General features: G+C 53.7%; 4 protein-coding genes across 4 annotated transcripts; all 4 read right to left on the reverse strand.

Annotated features, from left to right (window-relative positions):
- Positions 1–1,538: 1,538 nt before the first annotated feature.
- On the reverse strand, positions 1,539–2,894 carry A1O1_00352 (uncharacterized protein; the record flags this gene model as incomplete). Its single annotated transcript, XM_007721271.1, has 3 exons — positions 1,539–2,247; positions 2,299–2,565; positions 2,614–2,894. The coding sequence occupies 3 exons, from the start codon at positions 2,892–2,894 to the stop codon at positions 1,539–1,541; spliced, it is 1,257 nt and encodes a 418-aa protein (XP_007719461.1).
- A 4,771-nt stretch (positions 2,895–7,665) lies between these two features.
- Positions 7,666–7,839, reverse strand: A1O1_00353 (uncharacterized protein; the record flags this gene model as incomplete). Its single annotated transcript, XM_007721272.1, has 1 exon — positions 7,666–7,839. A coding segment is annotated over one exon (174 nt), but the record flags the coding sequence as incomplete, so codon positions are not given.
- Positions 7,840–8,411: 572 nt separating this feature from the next.
- A1O1_00354 (uncharacterized protein) lies at positions 8,412–9,893 on the reverse strand (the record flags this gene model as incomplete). The annotated part of the gene is made up of 1 exon (XM_007721273.1): positions 8,412–9,893. One exon carries the CDS (start codon positions 9,891–9,893, stop codon positions 8,412–8,414), a length of 1,482 nt encoding a protein of 493 aa, XP_007719463.1.
- A 638-nt stretch (positions 9,894–10,531) lies between these two features.
- Positions 10,532–12,247, reverse strand: A1O1_00355 (uncharacterized protein; the record flags this gene model as incomplete). Its single annotated transcript, XM_007721274.1, has 1 exon — positions 10,532–12,247. The coding sequence occupies one exon, from the start codon at positions 12,245–12,247 to the stop codon at positions 10,532–10,534; it is 1,716 nt and encodes a 571-aa protein (XP_007719464.1).
- Between the last annotated feature and the right edge of the window lie 198 nt (positions 12,248–12,445).

Genomic DNA, 12,445 nt, shown 5'->3' on the forward strand with positions numbered 1-12,445 from the left:
GACCTAGTCGGGGGTGTTTCTTTGCTAACCTTCTCTATCACTGTAGCTACCTACCTGCCTTAGGTACCTGAGCTAGCTATTTACCTACTAGTACTAGTACAAGACTACTTGCTGTTCTGCTGCGGGAACCCGGCTACTTTTTCCGCATCCCCTCATCCTATTCTGCCTGTCTGCCTGTCCGCTTTCCCATCCATCACCACTGCAGACAATGCACGGTGTTGCTAGCGAGTCAGCCATGAGGGAAGTAGACGAAACACTTGACACGGCCGCAGAAAGACACCACTGGGATGGCATGACTTAGGTAGTAGTAGCGAGTCGCGACCTCCAGGTACCTTGGTGGAACCGTTTTCACCCGATTTCGATCATCTGCCCAGGACATGGCATGATTGGCAAGTACTAACATTCTACCTTATTACCTAGGTACCTGGTAGGTAGGGAGATAGCCCCTAAGCCCTGCGTCACAAACTATACTGTCCTAATCGCGTTGACCCCCCACAGTGACTTCGACCAGACCTCTATTAGCTCTGTCGCTCTATCCCTTTCCCCCCTGCATGCGCCATCGTTGGCGGGATGCGAATCCAAGTTTCCTGTCCCTCTCCTCTAGATCTGCATCTGGCGTGTGGTGGCTGTGCCCAACTTGAACGTTTCCTGAGTTTTCGGGTCTGGGACATCCCGGCTCTCTCTTCTTCCTCCGCCCTGGCCGACTTCCGCAACCTACTACTAGCCCTTATCGACATATACCTACCTCTACCGACCTGACCGTCTTTTAGCTCGGTTCGCTTGGAGTCAAGTGCTTTTTTATATCTCAGCCGTTTTATCATTCTGACCACACCACATCATACCCATCTCGATGATCCATTACGTGCCTGCAGCGCATGGCAATGGCATGGTCTCTCCACTTCTCCCCGTCCTTGACAATCCTCGTACCGCTTACTTCCAAGGCTCAGGACTCAAAGTCTCTCCGCGTCCATGCTGAATGTTAAACCCAGATTGGAATCTGGATTAGGCGAGACAAGGCTTGTGCGCCAAAAGTCGGGTAGCAAGGCAACAAAGCATTGGCCGTCCAGCTTAGAAACTTTGTTGATCATCCAAACCTCGATTCTCGCTCTATCAACCCAGTCATGTCATTTGGTAGCGCCGAGTCTCAGTCTCATGGAAACTCTAACTCGTCTGTAAGTCCACTGTTTCGGCCACTAATCCAACCGTTTGTTCCTTCAGTCGCGCAATGCACAGTGCCTTCACCGACAACCGAGCCCGCCAGGAGTCCCATCCTGGTCCCAAAGTCTAATCGCTTCCCGGGATCGCGTACTGTGTAACCGCCATTTACAAACACATCGACAGACGGATGTATCATGGCTATTCCTTGGAATTCACGTAAAGTCGTCGATCATATTCCCGCACAAACATGGTGGCCCAAGTGGCCCCATGTGTAAAGAAGAGCTCGGCTCAAGTCTTCTGACAGGGACGCTAGTCAGCTGATGCTGAGGTGTGTGCGTGGATGCCGGAGGCCGGGTAATGCTTCTCATTTCCCAGAGAGTTCAGTCGTAATTATCGTCAACATTCGAATCGTCGTCACTGTCCTGTCCAGATTGACGCCGGCGGCGCCTTTGACCTTCCCGTGTGCCCTTCTTCAGTTTTAGCGGAAAGCCCGCGCCACGCTCCAGTAAACCCCGGACCAGATTCGTGCTGGGTTGTACCTGATCAAAGTCTTTGGCGTTGACCACTCGGAATACCTGACTGATGACTTGGTTGGTGCATGGAACACATGCCCCGGGGACCAGATTGCTATCGTCTAACCTCATGAGATCAAACCGCAGGCGATATTCGCCCGCTTTGCGCACCGAAAGATCGGCAAAGATGAAGAATGCTCCAGGGACTTGGTGTGCTTCTCTCCGTGCTCTGCCTGCAGAGCGCGACGAGGCGGGCAAAAATCTCGACGTCGGACTTGGTGGCGTCGGAGCGGGTTTGGGTTTGGTGATCGGATGAAGGGGCATCGTGGGAGGATCGGGATCATCCGCGGTCGGAGTCACGTTCGCAACATGAGTCCCCAGGAGTAGCCGATGCAACTCTGTCCGGCCGTCCTCTGTGATCAGAGGCATCGTGGTCACATTTGTGTCCGGAGACTGAGCAGCTACCAAGCTGCAATACACCACCCACCATTGGGTCTGCAGCTCGGCGACGTCTGATTCGGAATCCGGGTCGAAGTCGTCCATTAGTAGCTGCAAGATTGGAGGCGGGTCGATGGCTCTTTATACGTCAATCAGCCAGGGGAGGTCGTGAACACTGCAACGAATATACCTTCTGTCCTTTCCATCCGGCCCGGCACGAGCGGCTCTAGGCTGCTGTCTGATATAAAGATGGCACCTTCTGGCTGGCTCGTCAGGCGCATTCGACGCATCCGTTGGAGCTTCCACTCGTGGGGGTTCCAATGGCGCGAAGGCCCGCTGGCCGCCGACAGTTGTTGACGCATCTGATAACGAACTTCGGCTGCTGGATTGTGGATATATAGGCTGTTCTAGAGGTCTCCCAACAAGAGGTCCGAATGACGGCACACCATATGCCGGCCTGCAATCCATCAATAACTGAGTAGCTGGATTTCATAGCCTCGCTCACCTGGACAGCATCGGACTGGTGGCCTCGGAGGGCTGGGTCACAGAGGTCTGCACTGAATATTGTGATGGCTCCGAAGAAGAAGGAAAGGTAGGCCCATTATTGAGCGAGTGGAAACCCGCGAGGGCTTGAGGCTGTGGTAAAGTAATCGGGGCAGTGGGTGGGTTCGCCGCCCAGTAGGTCGGAGGGACATGGACGCCGCTTGGTGCTGTGTTCGTAGAAGATCGAGGGGCGTTCTCGTTCGTGTTCGCACGACTTCGAGATCCAAAATGATTTGGTTGCATCACCCGTGGCGTGGATTCATCAGACGTAGGAAGGTATGGCAAATGCTTTGGTGGAATGAATGCTGAGAAACAAGAGCGGTCGATTGCACAAAAGCAGTCATGGTCAGTCAATCGCGAAAGAGGTATTTCCTAGGCTCATGGCCGTGTACATAAGTGTTGCGAGACACGGCGACCCTTGTCGATGGAACCAATGGAACTATAACACCGAAAGACTTCAGATCTCCCCAGTGCTATGCATAGCTTGGCGTTCGCCAGCGGGCTGCCAGCCTGCCACTGACCTTCAGCTAGGGGATGGGCGGGCGCGATCTGGTGCATCAGGAGGGCGCCACAGACATGGTGTCTGGATACTTGCCAAACTGGAACCGATGCTGAGTGGCGTGACAGAGTTGACAGCGGAGACACAGCGGGAGCCATCGCTTAGAAGCTGTGCCGTTGCTGGGAGACTGAAATTTGGTAGATCTCGTGGGACGGGCCAGGAAAAGACGCGATCACCGAGATTCGGGACAAAGAGGCAAGAGAATAATCTGGTGGAACTCTAGTGGGTTGTGATGCGTGAGTTCGGCTGTGTACCAGCGATACCAATCGGTGATCCGCCCAGGTTGGGTCTCTTGCTGCGTTGTGGCCACTTATCTATCAGTACTAGCCAGTCGCCGATTTCTTGCCCAATGCACTGGCAGGGTTTGATATCTGCGAGCGGACGCGCAGGGGGAGGTAGGGGTCCTCAACTGAGCACTCGGTCCTCCAGTTGCGCCCGTGCTGCCGTTTCAGCGTGCCAGATGCTGCAAGCATCGAGGCTTCGGTCAAGCTTCAAGGAGACAGGGATGGGAGCGAGGCATAAATACGTGGAAAGGAGGAAACGATCTGGAAGCAGTCCATTGGCGATCCTTTGCAGTCCAGGTGCGCCATTTGTGCGAGCGTAGTCATCATTAGATAGATCCGTCAAGATCGTACATCGCCAGGGGACGAGGAGGTGTGCAGCTTCGTGACTGGGACACTTTATTCTGTGAGAGTCACCATCTTCCATCTTGCATCTTTCCCTAGGTAGCCTTGACTGACTTGTCCATCAACTCAAGATCAGTTGTGTCAGTGGCACTCGGGAAGGCGCATACTGTTGGCTCGGTGGGATCCTCCAGCCGCGTAAGAGCTGCGAGCTGTCATAGCAAGGAACCAGACAGAGATCGAGTGGTACAGTGGAGGAAAGGGTGAGCGGTAAGCGGTGGGGAGGGCATATTCCGGGCATGTTGCGTAACAAGCACGTTGGACCTTGGTCGAGAAGGCTAACAACGGTAACGGTAAATGATAGGGTAAGGTACGTAGTAACATACCTGTAGCCAGAGGGTGGACTGACTGATGGAAACTTGAAGTGGAAGGGAGGAGACAGGCCGCGTACCAAATTGGTTAGGCGACATGTGGAGAGTTCAAGCTTCGAGTTCGAGTGGATTTGCAGCCTGACAACCACTGCAGTCCGCTACTATGATCTGTGGAGCGCAGCCACTGCAGTGCAGTGCGCAGTCTGCGAGATGACAGAACAAGTTACCTGACAGTGGACTGGACTGTACATACGTACTACCTGCCGAGCTGCCTACCTAATATACAACCCAGGCCCACGCCGGCGCTGGGTCTTAGCCCATCGATTTTTAGCGATCCGATCAGCCATATGCTATGCGGGCCTGCAAATGCAGTAGAGATGCGACTAAATCTGCGATCAGAGGTACGACACATTGCACGACGATCTATCTCTACCATTGTTAATTCGCCGGTAACCTGAATGTCTCAAGGATGAGGACCGGGTGGTACTGACAACGCAGAACCAAGCGAGAACATACCAGCTGATCAGCTGAATGGACGTCGTCTAAGGTGTCTGAAGGTGATGTAAGTTCTTCAACCGCACCAAAGCAGCAAAAAGATTAGGCTACGTGTACAGGGGTAGTAGGGAGGTTCTCACTTGGTCTGCCAACCTGCCCCGCGCTGGTTGCGGCTTGTGAGTCTGCATCAAGACATCGTCAGCATGACAGCGCCCATCCCGAAACCCAGGATACCAACAACCACTTCAAAGCCACAGCCCAACAGTGAGTTACTGATGAGCATTAAGCGGTGAGCCGGCCTGACGCCAATGCTTGTACCAAAGTGCGGCGTGTAGTAGACTTGACACTATCCACGACCTTCTCCAATACCACGGTGGTCCCAGAAGTGCCCTTCCTGCCTACTTCAGGGTCCCTTCGATGTCCGGCAAGCAAAACAAATCATAGTCCTACACCGTAATTGACGAAGTAACCCTCAGTCGGCTTCTCAACTACTACTACACTCGTTGGGTCAAAGGCTCCGGCAATGGGCGCAGGCAGGCGCAGGCTCAGGCTCAGGCTCGAAGGTCACTATGAAACATACAAGCCACCTGAGAGCTGGTCAAAAGGAACAGGATTACCAGTATGCATGACCGATGACCACGACCGAAGGTCGTGCAAGATCTGAAGTCGGTTATCTGCCTCGATCGGAGTCCATCGATCACAACTCTCCAGCTCACGACAGGGCTAAGGGTCGGTCGGACGCCCATCACACACGAGCAACACGGCCTATACAAGCATGCAGGGCGGCAGCACACAGTCATTCATAAGATGAGCGAAAAGATGAGGTGGACTGTCATACTACTGAGAGTCGGGTCAATGAGCCGTCCAAAGGTGGTCAAGAATCAAGGTCTGTTTCGAGATTCCAGGCCTCTCAGAATGCGTGCATTGCATGAGCAGGGATATACATGCTTTCACTTTCGTACTCGGCATCACAGTGGCATCAGGCTATTCACACCTGACCGCAAATCATGTCTAGATGGCTAAATGTACATGCGCCTTGCTATCGCCGTACTGTGTACTTGTACATTAAGGTTCTCTCCCAACGGCAAGGTCCCTTCGCACGCTTTCAGTCACCGCGGTCCTTTCTTCTGCTCCGCAAGCTGGGGACACTGTCAGAAGGAGCCTTATCAGTCACTAGTAGGGATCACTGAGGTCAGGTTCTAGTCAGGGCGCCAGTGACAGCTGCAGGGGAGTTTCATCTGGTTAGACTGTACTGTTCGCCGAGTTCCACCAAGTCACACATGCAGTGCAGTGCAGTGTTGAGTTTGAAAAGTCCCAGATCTACATGTCTGACCGGCATCTCAAGTCGCATCTCATGTTCCCAGAGAAATGGAACTCTGCAGCTTTGTCCTTTTCTAGCGTCTGCATCGACTTTAGTCACACTCGACCGCCATTATACTTCAGCGAATCAACCATGTCGCCAGCACGTACCTTGGCTCTGACAAGTGACCGCAAGCAGCCCATACAGAAGACAAAGTGCTAGAAGAGCTAAAGGACAGCTTCCACAGCCTGCGAGGCCCCAGATGAATTCAGAGTCCCATCCGCTGTTCCTCCCTCGACCTTTCTCCCTTCGATCGGGTCCAGACTGAATCTCCTACTCCCGAGATGCTGGGTTGGCTTTTAAGTTGCTGCCGCCGTCCTTCAAAGTCAAACTGAAACTCAACCGGAAAAAGATAACCAAGGGCGTGGGTTTGCAACAGAGAAAAGCCAGGGGTAGCAGCTGTCAGATGGCACAAGCGATCCGACACAGCAGGGCGGGGGTCAGCGTTCAAAGGTTCCCTTCAACCACAAGCATCCCTCGTCCTCACCTCACACACGAGATGGTGCTCCTGGCTGCCACTCCATACTACTTGCTTGGTACCGGCAAATGATGCTCTTATGACCCCTTCGAATCACGGCCTGCCCCTTGCTTCGCCCACATCTGACCAAATTGCTGTCTAGTAAGTCCTTGGACGGATCGCAAGGGTCTGCCCCTAAATTCGGCAAATCTATCAGTGGTTCTATGCCGAATCTCTCTTGATCAAAATTCCCGGAGTCTTGCTGCAAATGACGAGCTGATCTGAGGTGTACAACAAGTATTGAGCAGCCGCGGGATTCCCATGGCGTCTCTTGCCCAACACGACCCTGCACTAACTTTGTTGAATCTCTTCATACCTACTCAAAGCTTTCTTTGCCGTCACAGCTCTCTTGCTGCCTGGGTTGATCCTGGCCAATATCGAAGAAAGCTCCCGCATCTGGCCCCGCTGGAGGCCTGCGGCTGACATTGTGCCAAAAAGCTTCCGAAAACCGAACTTCTGGTTCAGCAGTAACTTTTCTAGAGCCGGGTCCACGCCCACGACTCAATTCCATGAGCACTTCCTGCAACATGGCGGGCGCCTCGACTCAGCGACCTTGCCAACTGCATGCACGCAATGCCCGAGCGCGATCACCGATCTCAGCTCTCGTACATCTCTTCACCGCCGTGAATCCTGCATCAGCCATGAAGAATGGTTCTCGGGTCTCGACCTGGTCCAGCGCGGCACTGACCCGTATCGACAGACACCCATGCCCGCTCGACCTTCCTGTCCTTCCTCCTTGCCCTTGCCTGACGCGTGAAGCCGGCAGGAGTCCGTCCGCCCCATTGAACATTGAATTCATGGAAGAAAATTCAAGCGATGATGTGTCAAACATGATCTTTCTGCGTGCATCAGTCTATGCCAGACTTAGCACCACCAGGAACCCCTGGACAGCGCTGACAGGGCACATGCCTTGAGTTCCCTTGGCCGTATTAAGCCATTACTACCGCGCTGGCAGCGGAATCCACACGCCCTTCCGTCAGAACTCTCGTTCACTAGTTTGGATAGTTTGCATTGCCGTGCAGAGATTCGGATCAGCATGCAAGAGAAGGGAGAAATAGGGGAAAAGGAGAAGAATTTTCAACTCCGTGCTTACTCGATCAGGTTTCCATCGAGGTCTCGAACACAGATGCTCCGAAGCTTGCCCTGAGCTCCAGTCCTGCCCATTACCTGACCCGCTTCAAGGACTGTGATGTATTTCTTCCGAGGTCGCTTCAGCACCTCATCCACATCATCTTCACGAAGAAGCACAGGTTCCCCCCTTCCACCCGGAGGGAAGGGTGCGCTCCTCGAGGACAAGTCGCCTAGAGGGGGGAGTAATTGTCATGAATCGGGTGGACTCCCCGTTATGTCAAGATATCGACTACAGACCCAGAATTACTAGGCACAATACCTAGGATTGAAGTCCCCTTTGCCAGGGCGCTCCCTGGGTGAGTGGTGGGTCTGTTCGTGACATTATCCTAGGCTTTGTACAAACAACATGACAGAAGGATCCTACCTCTAGGTAGGTAATTTTATGTCCACTAGAAATACGTAAATTCACCATAAGACCATTCTTCACGATTGTCCGCCCATCTATTTTACACACGTTCAACGACTAGCATACTGCCCGTCAAGGCGTAAAGTGAACAAACATGCTGTGTGGTAGTCCTGGCTTGCGAGAGTTCATCTCGAGTTAACGCGATTAGTCAGTTATGTGTCCCATTCCACGCACAACAAACCCGAGTTGAGCCAGACCAGAACAAGAAACGGACATCTTCGAAGTGCCAGTGACTGTTGGAACCGTAATGTTCAGGGAATGAAGCGCGAGGGATATGGAGAAAGCCAGCCCCACGTCATCAGACATTCACAAACGTGGCTTTCCGTTGCCATTTCGTCGTCCGCGTATGTCGGTTCATAAGTCTTCCACGGTATTCTTGAAGCGAGGTCATCTTCGGCTTGACGTCCGGGAGTCGAGGCTGCAGTCGAGGCTGTCTCGGTCTTGTTCTGGTAGAGGAGGTTGTAGTTTTCACGGACCCCGGATGGGTTCCTTCACATCGGTTGATGCTGGCGACCGCGATGGGCTTCTCTGGAGCTCGTGCGATTGTGCTCGCAGCAATTGTTGTGATCGGTTCTTCGGGTGATGTCGCCTTCTGCTCGGGCAGTATGGCCGAAGTGTCCGTGGGATCGTGGACGGCGTCGAATACAGGGTACATGTAAGCTGGAGATTCGTCGTTGACCACCTGATGGGATGCGTGATCCTCCTTCGAGGTATGTGCTTCGACGACTCCAGCAGCGGACATATCTGGTTCGGGAAGTGCCTGCAAAACTTCTTCTTCTTTGGTAGCTAATCCGGCGTTCAGTGGAGTGTTCGGGTTACCCGTAGAATTGTCGGTCGTGTCATTTGCAGTGTCTCCGGGGGCGTGTCCAGGTGAAGTCGCTGTCGCCGCCGGCAATTCCTCGACCGTGTCGTCTCCTCGATTCGTCGTTCCGATTTCGGTAGACCCCGCTACCGGATCTTTCTGACTCAATTCTGTCGTCTGCGTCACCGCAAGCGTTGAAGGTCCAGCTTCATCTGTTTCCTTCTCCACCCGTACTTCTACAGGCGGCGAAACAGCTCCCGACTCCGACGGCGTCACACTGGCCTCCGGGGCCTTGGCCGTCTTGTTCTTCTTCGTTCTCGAGCTTCGTGAGAACGGATTTGCTGAGCCCAGAACTTGTCGCGCGGCCGCCTTGCTGCTGAGAACCTCGGGCGCATCATTTTCTCCATCAGTGTCGGGTACCTCCAGATTCACACCGCCGGGCTGGCTCGGCGTCTCTTCCTGCAGACCTGTGAGGTCGAAAGTCGAGTCGTCGAGGCCCTCGCTGTCGAAGCGTTTGCGTTTATTCGTAGTCATGGGCGTGAAGTACGATTCTGTGGCTTTTGGACGTTCAGGGAGCTCGGCGTTCATGTCGGAAAGTAATTTTGCACCAGAGACGGGAGAGCTCCTTGCACCATTGGCTGGCGAACCTTTCACAGGGAAATCATGGCCATTAGCGGCGTTTCCCTTCTGTGACTGTTTCGGGATCACAACCTCGACATGCTGGCCACGAGGGACGTCTGCTTCAAGAGACGGGCCATTCTGTTGAGAGACCGTGTCTTTAAGAATGTTCCGCCGCCCATCGTCCGACAAGACATGGAAGGTGGATGTGCGGGCGGGCTTTGATGTTGCTGGAGTGAAGTAGCTTGGGCTGTTGCCCGACGGCGTCGGTGTAGCTGTGAAGAGTGACCGGCCGTTCTGTGAGGCGGATGATGTGGGAGTTTCCTGTATCCTCTTTTCCTGGGATCTTGTTGTCACCATGATGCAAGGAACGTCTAGTCCGGTGAAGAGCGAGTGAGATGCAAGAAAGTCTTGAAATAGCTGGTGTTCGAATTTTGGTCGTGTGGCCCTGCAAAGGGTGCAAATACGAAGCCTTCGGACGCGAAGACGGTGACAGCCAGACAGATATTGAAGGATTTCATAAAAGTTCGCGGCCGAACCATTCATTGTTATCTAATCTAATCTAATCTGACTGCAGTATATATTGATTCAATCTAATCGGGGTAACTTACAACTTACTAATAAGTAATCCAACCTACTATCATGTATTGGGTGTATACCATTACAAAGTCTTCTATTATGTCGCGCTTTAAAATGAAGCAACCAAGTAAGATAATGTGTCATGGAAGGATACCTTCCGGGTTGTTGACAGCGGTCATGAAATATCATTCCATCTCCTGTTCATAGATATTCGTAGACTCATGTACTATTCATTAAGTGCCTGGCATTCACTTCTGAAAACGCTTCGTACTAGGGGTATTGTGCGTGAAGAAAAGGCACCTCAGGATGAAACCACTGCCTGAAGATATCCTCCTTCCTTCTTTGCCATGTCACGACGAATTCGTGACGAGATTGTCGAACAACAGGGATCGTGGATGGGGTGGCGCTCTCTCTCTCTCTCAACATGCCCCATTCCTCCCTGTGACGGCCCTCACGGCCAGAGCCTCGATGCGGCGCGCATACAGATCCATTGCATGAACGACTGGGTCGCCAAAGATGACTTGTCGCAATTGCTCGTCCTTGACGATGGATGCCGTCACATCAGCTTCCTTCCCACCATCCGGCACGCGCAGGACTATCAAGCGGCCAGCATTCGATAAAGTCGCGGGCGGTACTTCCCACCATAGTTTGCCGGTTCCCAAGGCAGGCTTCGATTTATTCGGCTTCTTTGATGGCAGCAATGACAGATCGAGTCGAGACATTGAAGCTCCCAGCACGGTCAAGGGAGAAGTTGACGGACATGTTGTTATTGCAGGACGCTGCATCTTGACTTTGGGTTTGTTGGCAGCCAAAACCGGAACCGGGCTGGCGAGAAGATCAACGAGACTCTTGACGTATGCTCTTTCAGCGCGGACCACTGGATCGCCTTCATTGATGAAGCTGTGGAACAGACATTTGCGTAGTCGCCCGTCAGCGGTCTCGGGTTTTTGTAGAGGCAGCAGAGTTACAGGCGGCGCACCAAAGGTGATGCAGTGGACTCTCTTGAAGCAGCCTGTCAAGATGTTGAGTTCTGACTGCACAGTCTCGGCGAGCATGTGGGCGTATAGAAGACTGGCGACCGCCCCGCCCGCACTGTGGCCAGTGATCAACAGCGAACAGCTGGTCCGGTTGGGGTTCTCTTCCAGAAGATACCGCAGCCTTGCAGCGATAGGCTTGATCATCGCTTTGGCAACCTTCAGAAACCCCGAGTGGCAGAAGTTGCCTTGGTCGTCGAGAAACCCCGCCGGCGACACGAGTTCGGTACTCAGGTTGACGCCCCAGTCGCGGATGCTGAGCATACTGGTCCCGCGGATCGCGAACACGATCGTCTTCCTGTCATCGCACGGTATCGACTTGACTACCATGGCTTTGGTGCCGAGTCGGTTGTCGGCCGAGACGAAATCCTTCCGTTCGACAGCCGAACGCGGCGAGTGATACGCGCTGGCCGAGTACTGTGCTGCCAGGCACAAGAGGGGATATGTCGGCATGTATATTCGTAGAGGCGGCAGGGTTGCAGGCAGTCGGGAATTCATGTATAGCTCGACTTTCGAGAACACATTGACTTGCTTCGACTGACTCCGTGGGTGAGCCCTATCCTGCCTGACCAACGCCCTGGCAGTGGCTGACTGATGCGCTGTGCTGTATATGGGAGCGTCATCCCCATGACTTGAGTAGTCTGGTATTGTTATCGCAAGGTCTCCCGCAGAGCCGAAAAAGGCCTCTTCGTCAATCAGGGATATCACGTCGCCCAACTTGTCTCCAATCTTATCTTGCAAGTCGTGGTTGGCGGACCAGACCGGGTACGAGGCCGCATATCCTGTTTGCGGTTGCGGCTGCGGCTGCGGCTGCGACCAGGTATGATGTGGCTGCAGAGGCCTTGGACTGTACGCTGGTTGCGGGTTGTGAATCTGGGGCAGGGAAACCGTGGAGCCAATGTGAGGCCTTGGGCCAGATGCGGCATAGAGACCCTCGTGCTGGGGCCACACAGCATGAGGCTCCTGCTGCTGGAAGAGAGTCGTCGACGGGTTCAGTGCGTACGGAGGAGAATCGGACGGCGTGGAATAGACAGGAGCAGTTCCACCAGTGGCAGCCCCATACTTCCGTCGTCTGCGCGCTTCACTGAAGAAGAAGGGCATGGTGTCTGCTTTGGTCAGTGGCCGAGATGCATCGCAGTCGTTGACTCGGTTTCGACATCACAGGGAGGCTGTCGTCCTTTTCTTCTTCTCTCTGACGAGGAAGACTTCTGCACGGCTCGGCTCAGGTCACATGTCGACGGGAGAGAACAATGTCATATACGCCCGTTCCCGCCGAGCCTCTTCTTCCGCCTTGTCGCC

The sequence above is a fragment of the Capronia coronata genome (genome assembly GCF_000585585.1).
Source record: "Capronia coronata CBS 617.96 chromosome Unknown acBCG-supercont1.1, whole genome shotgun sequence".
NCBI lineage: Eukaryota > Fungi > Ascomycota > Eurotiomycetes > Chaetothyriales > Herpotrichiellaceae > Capronia > Capronia coronata.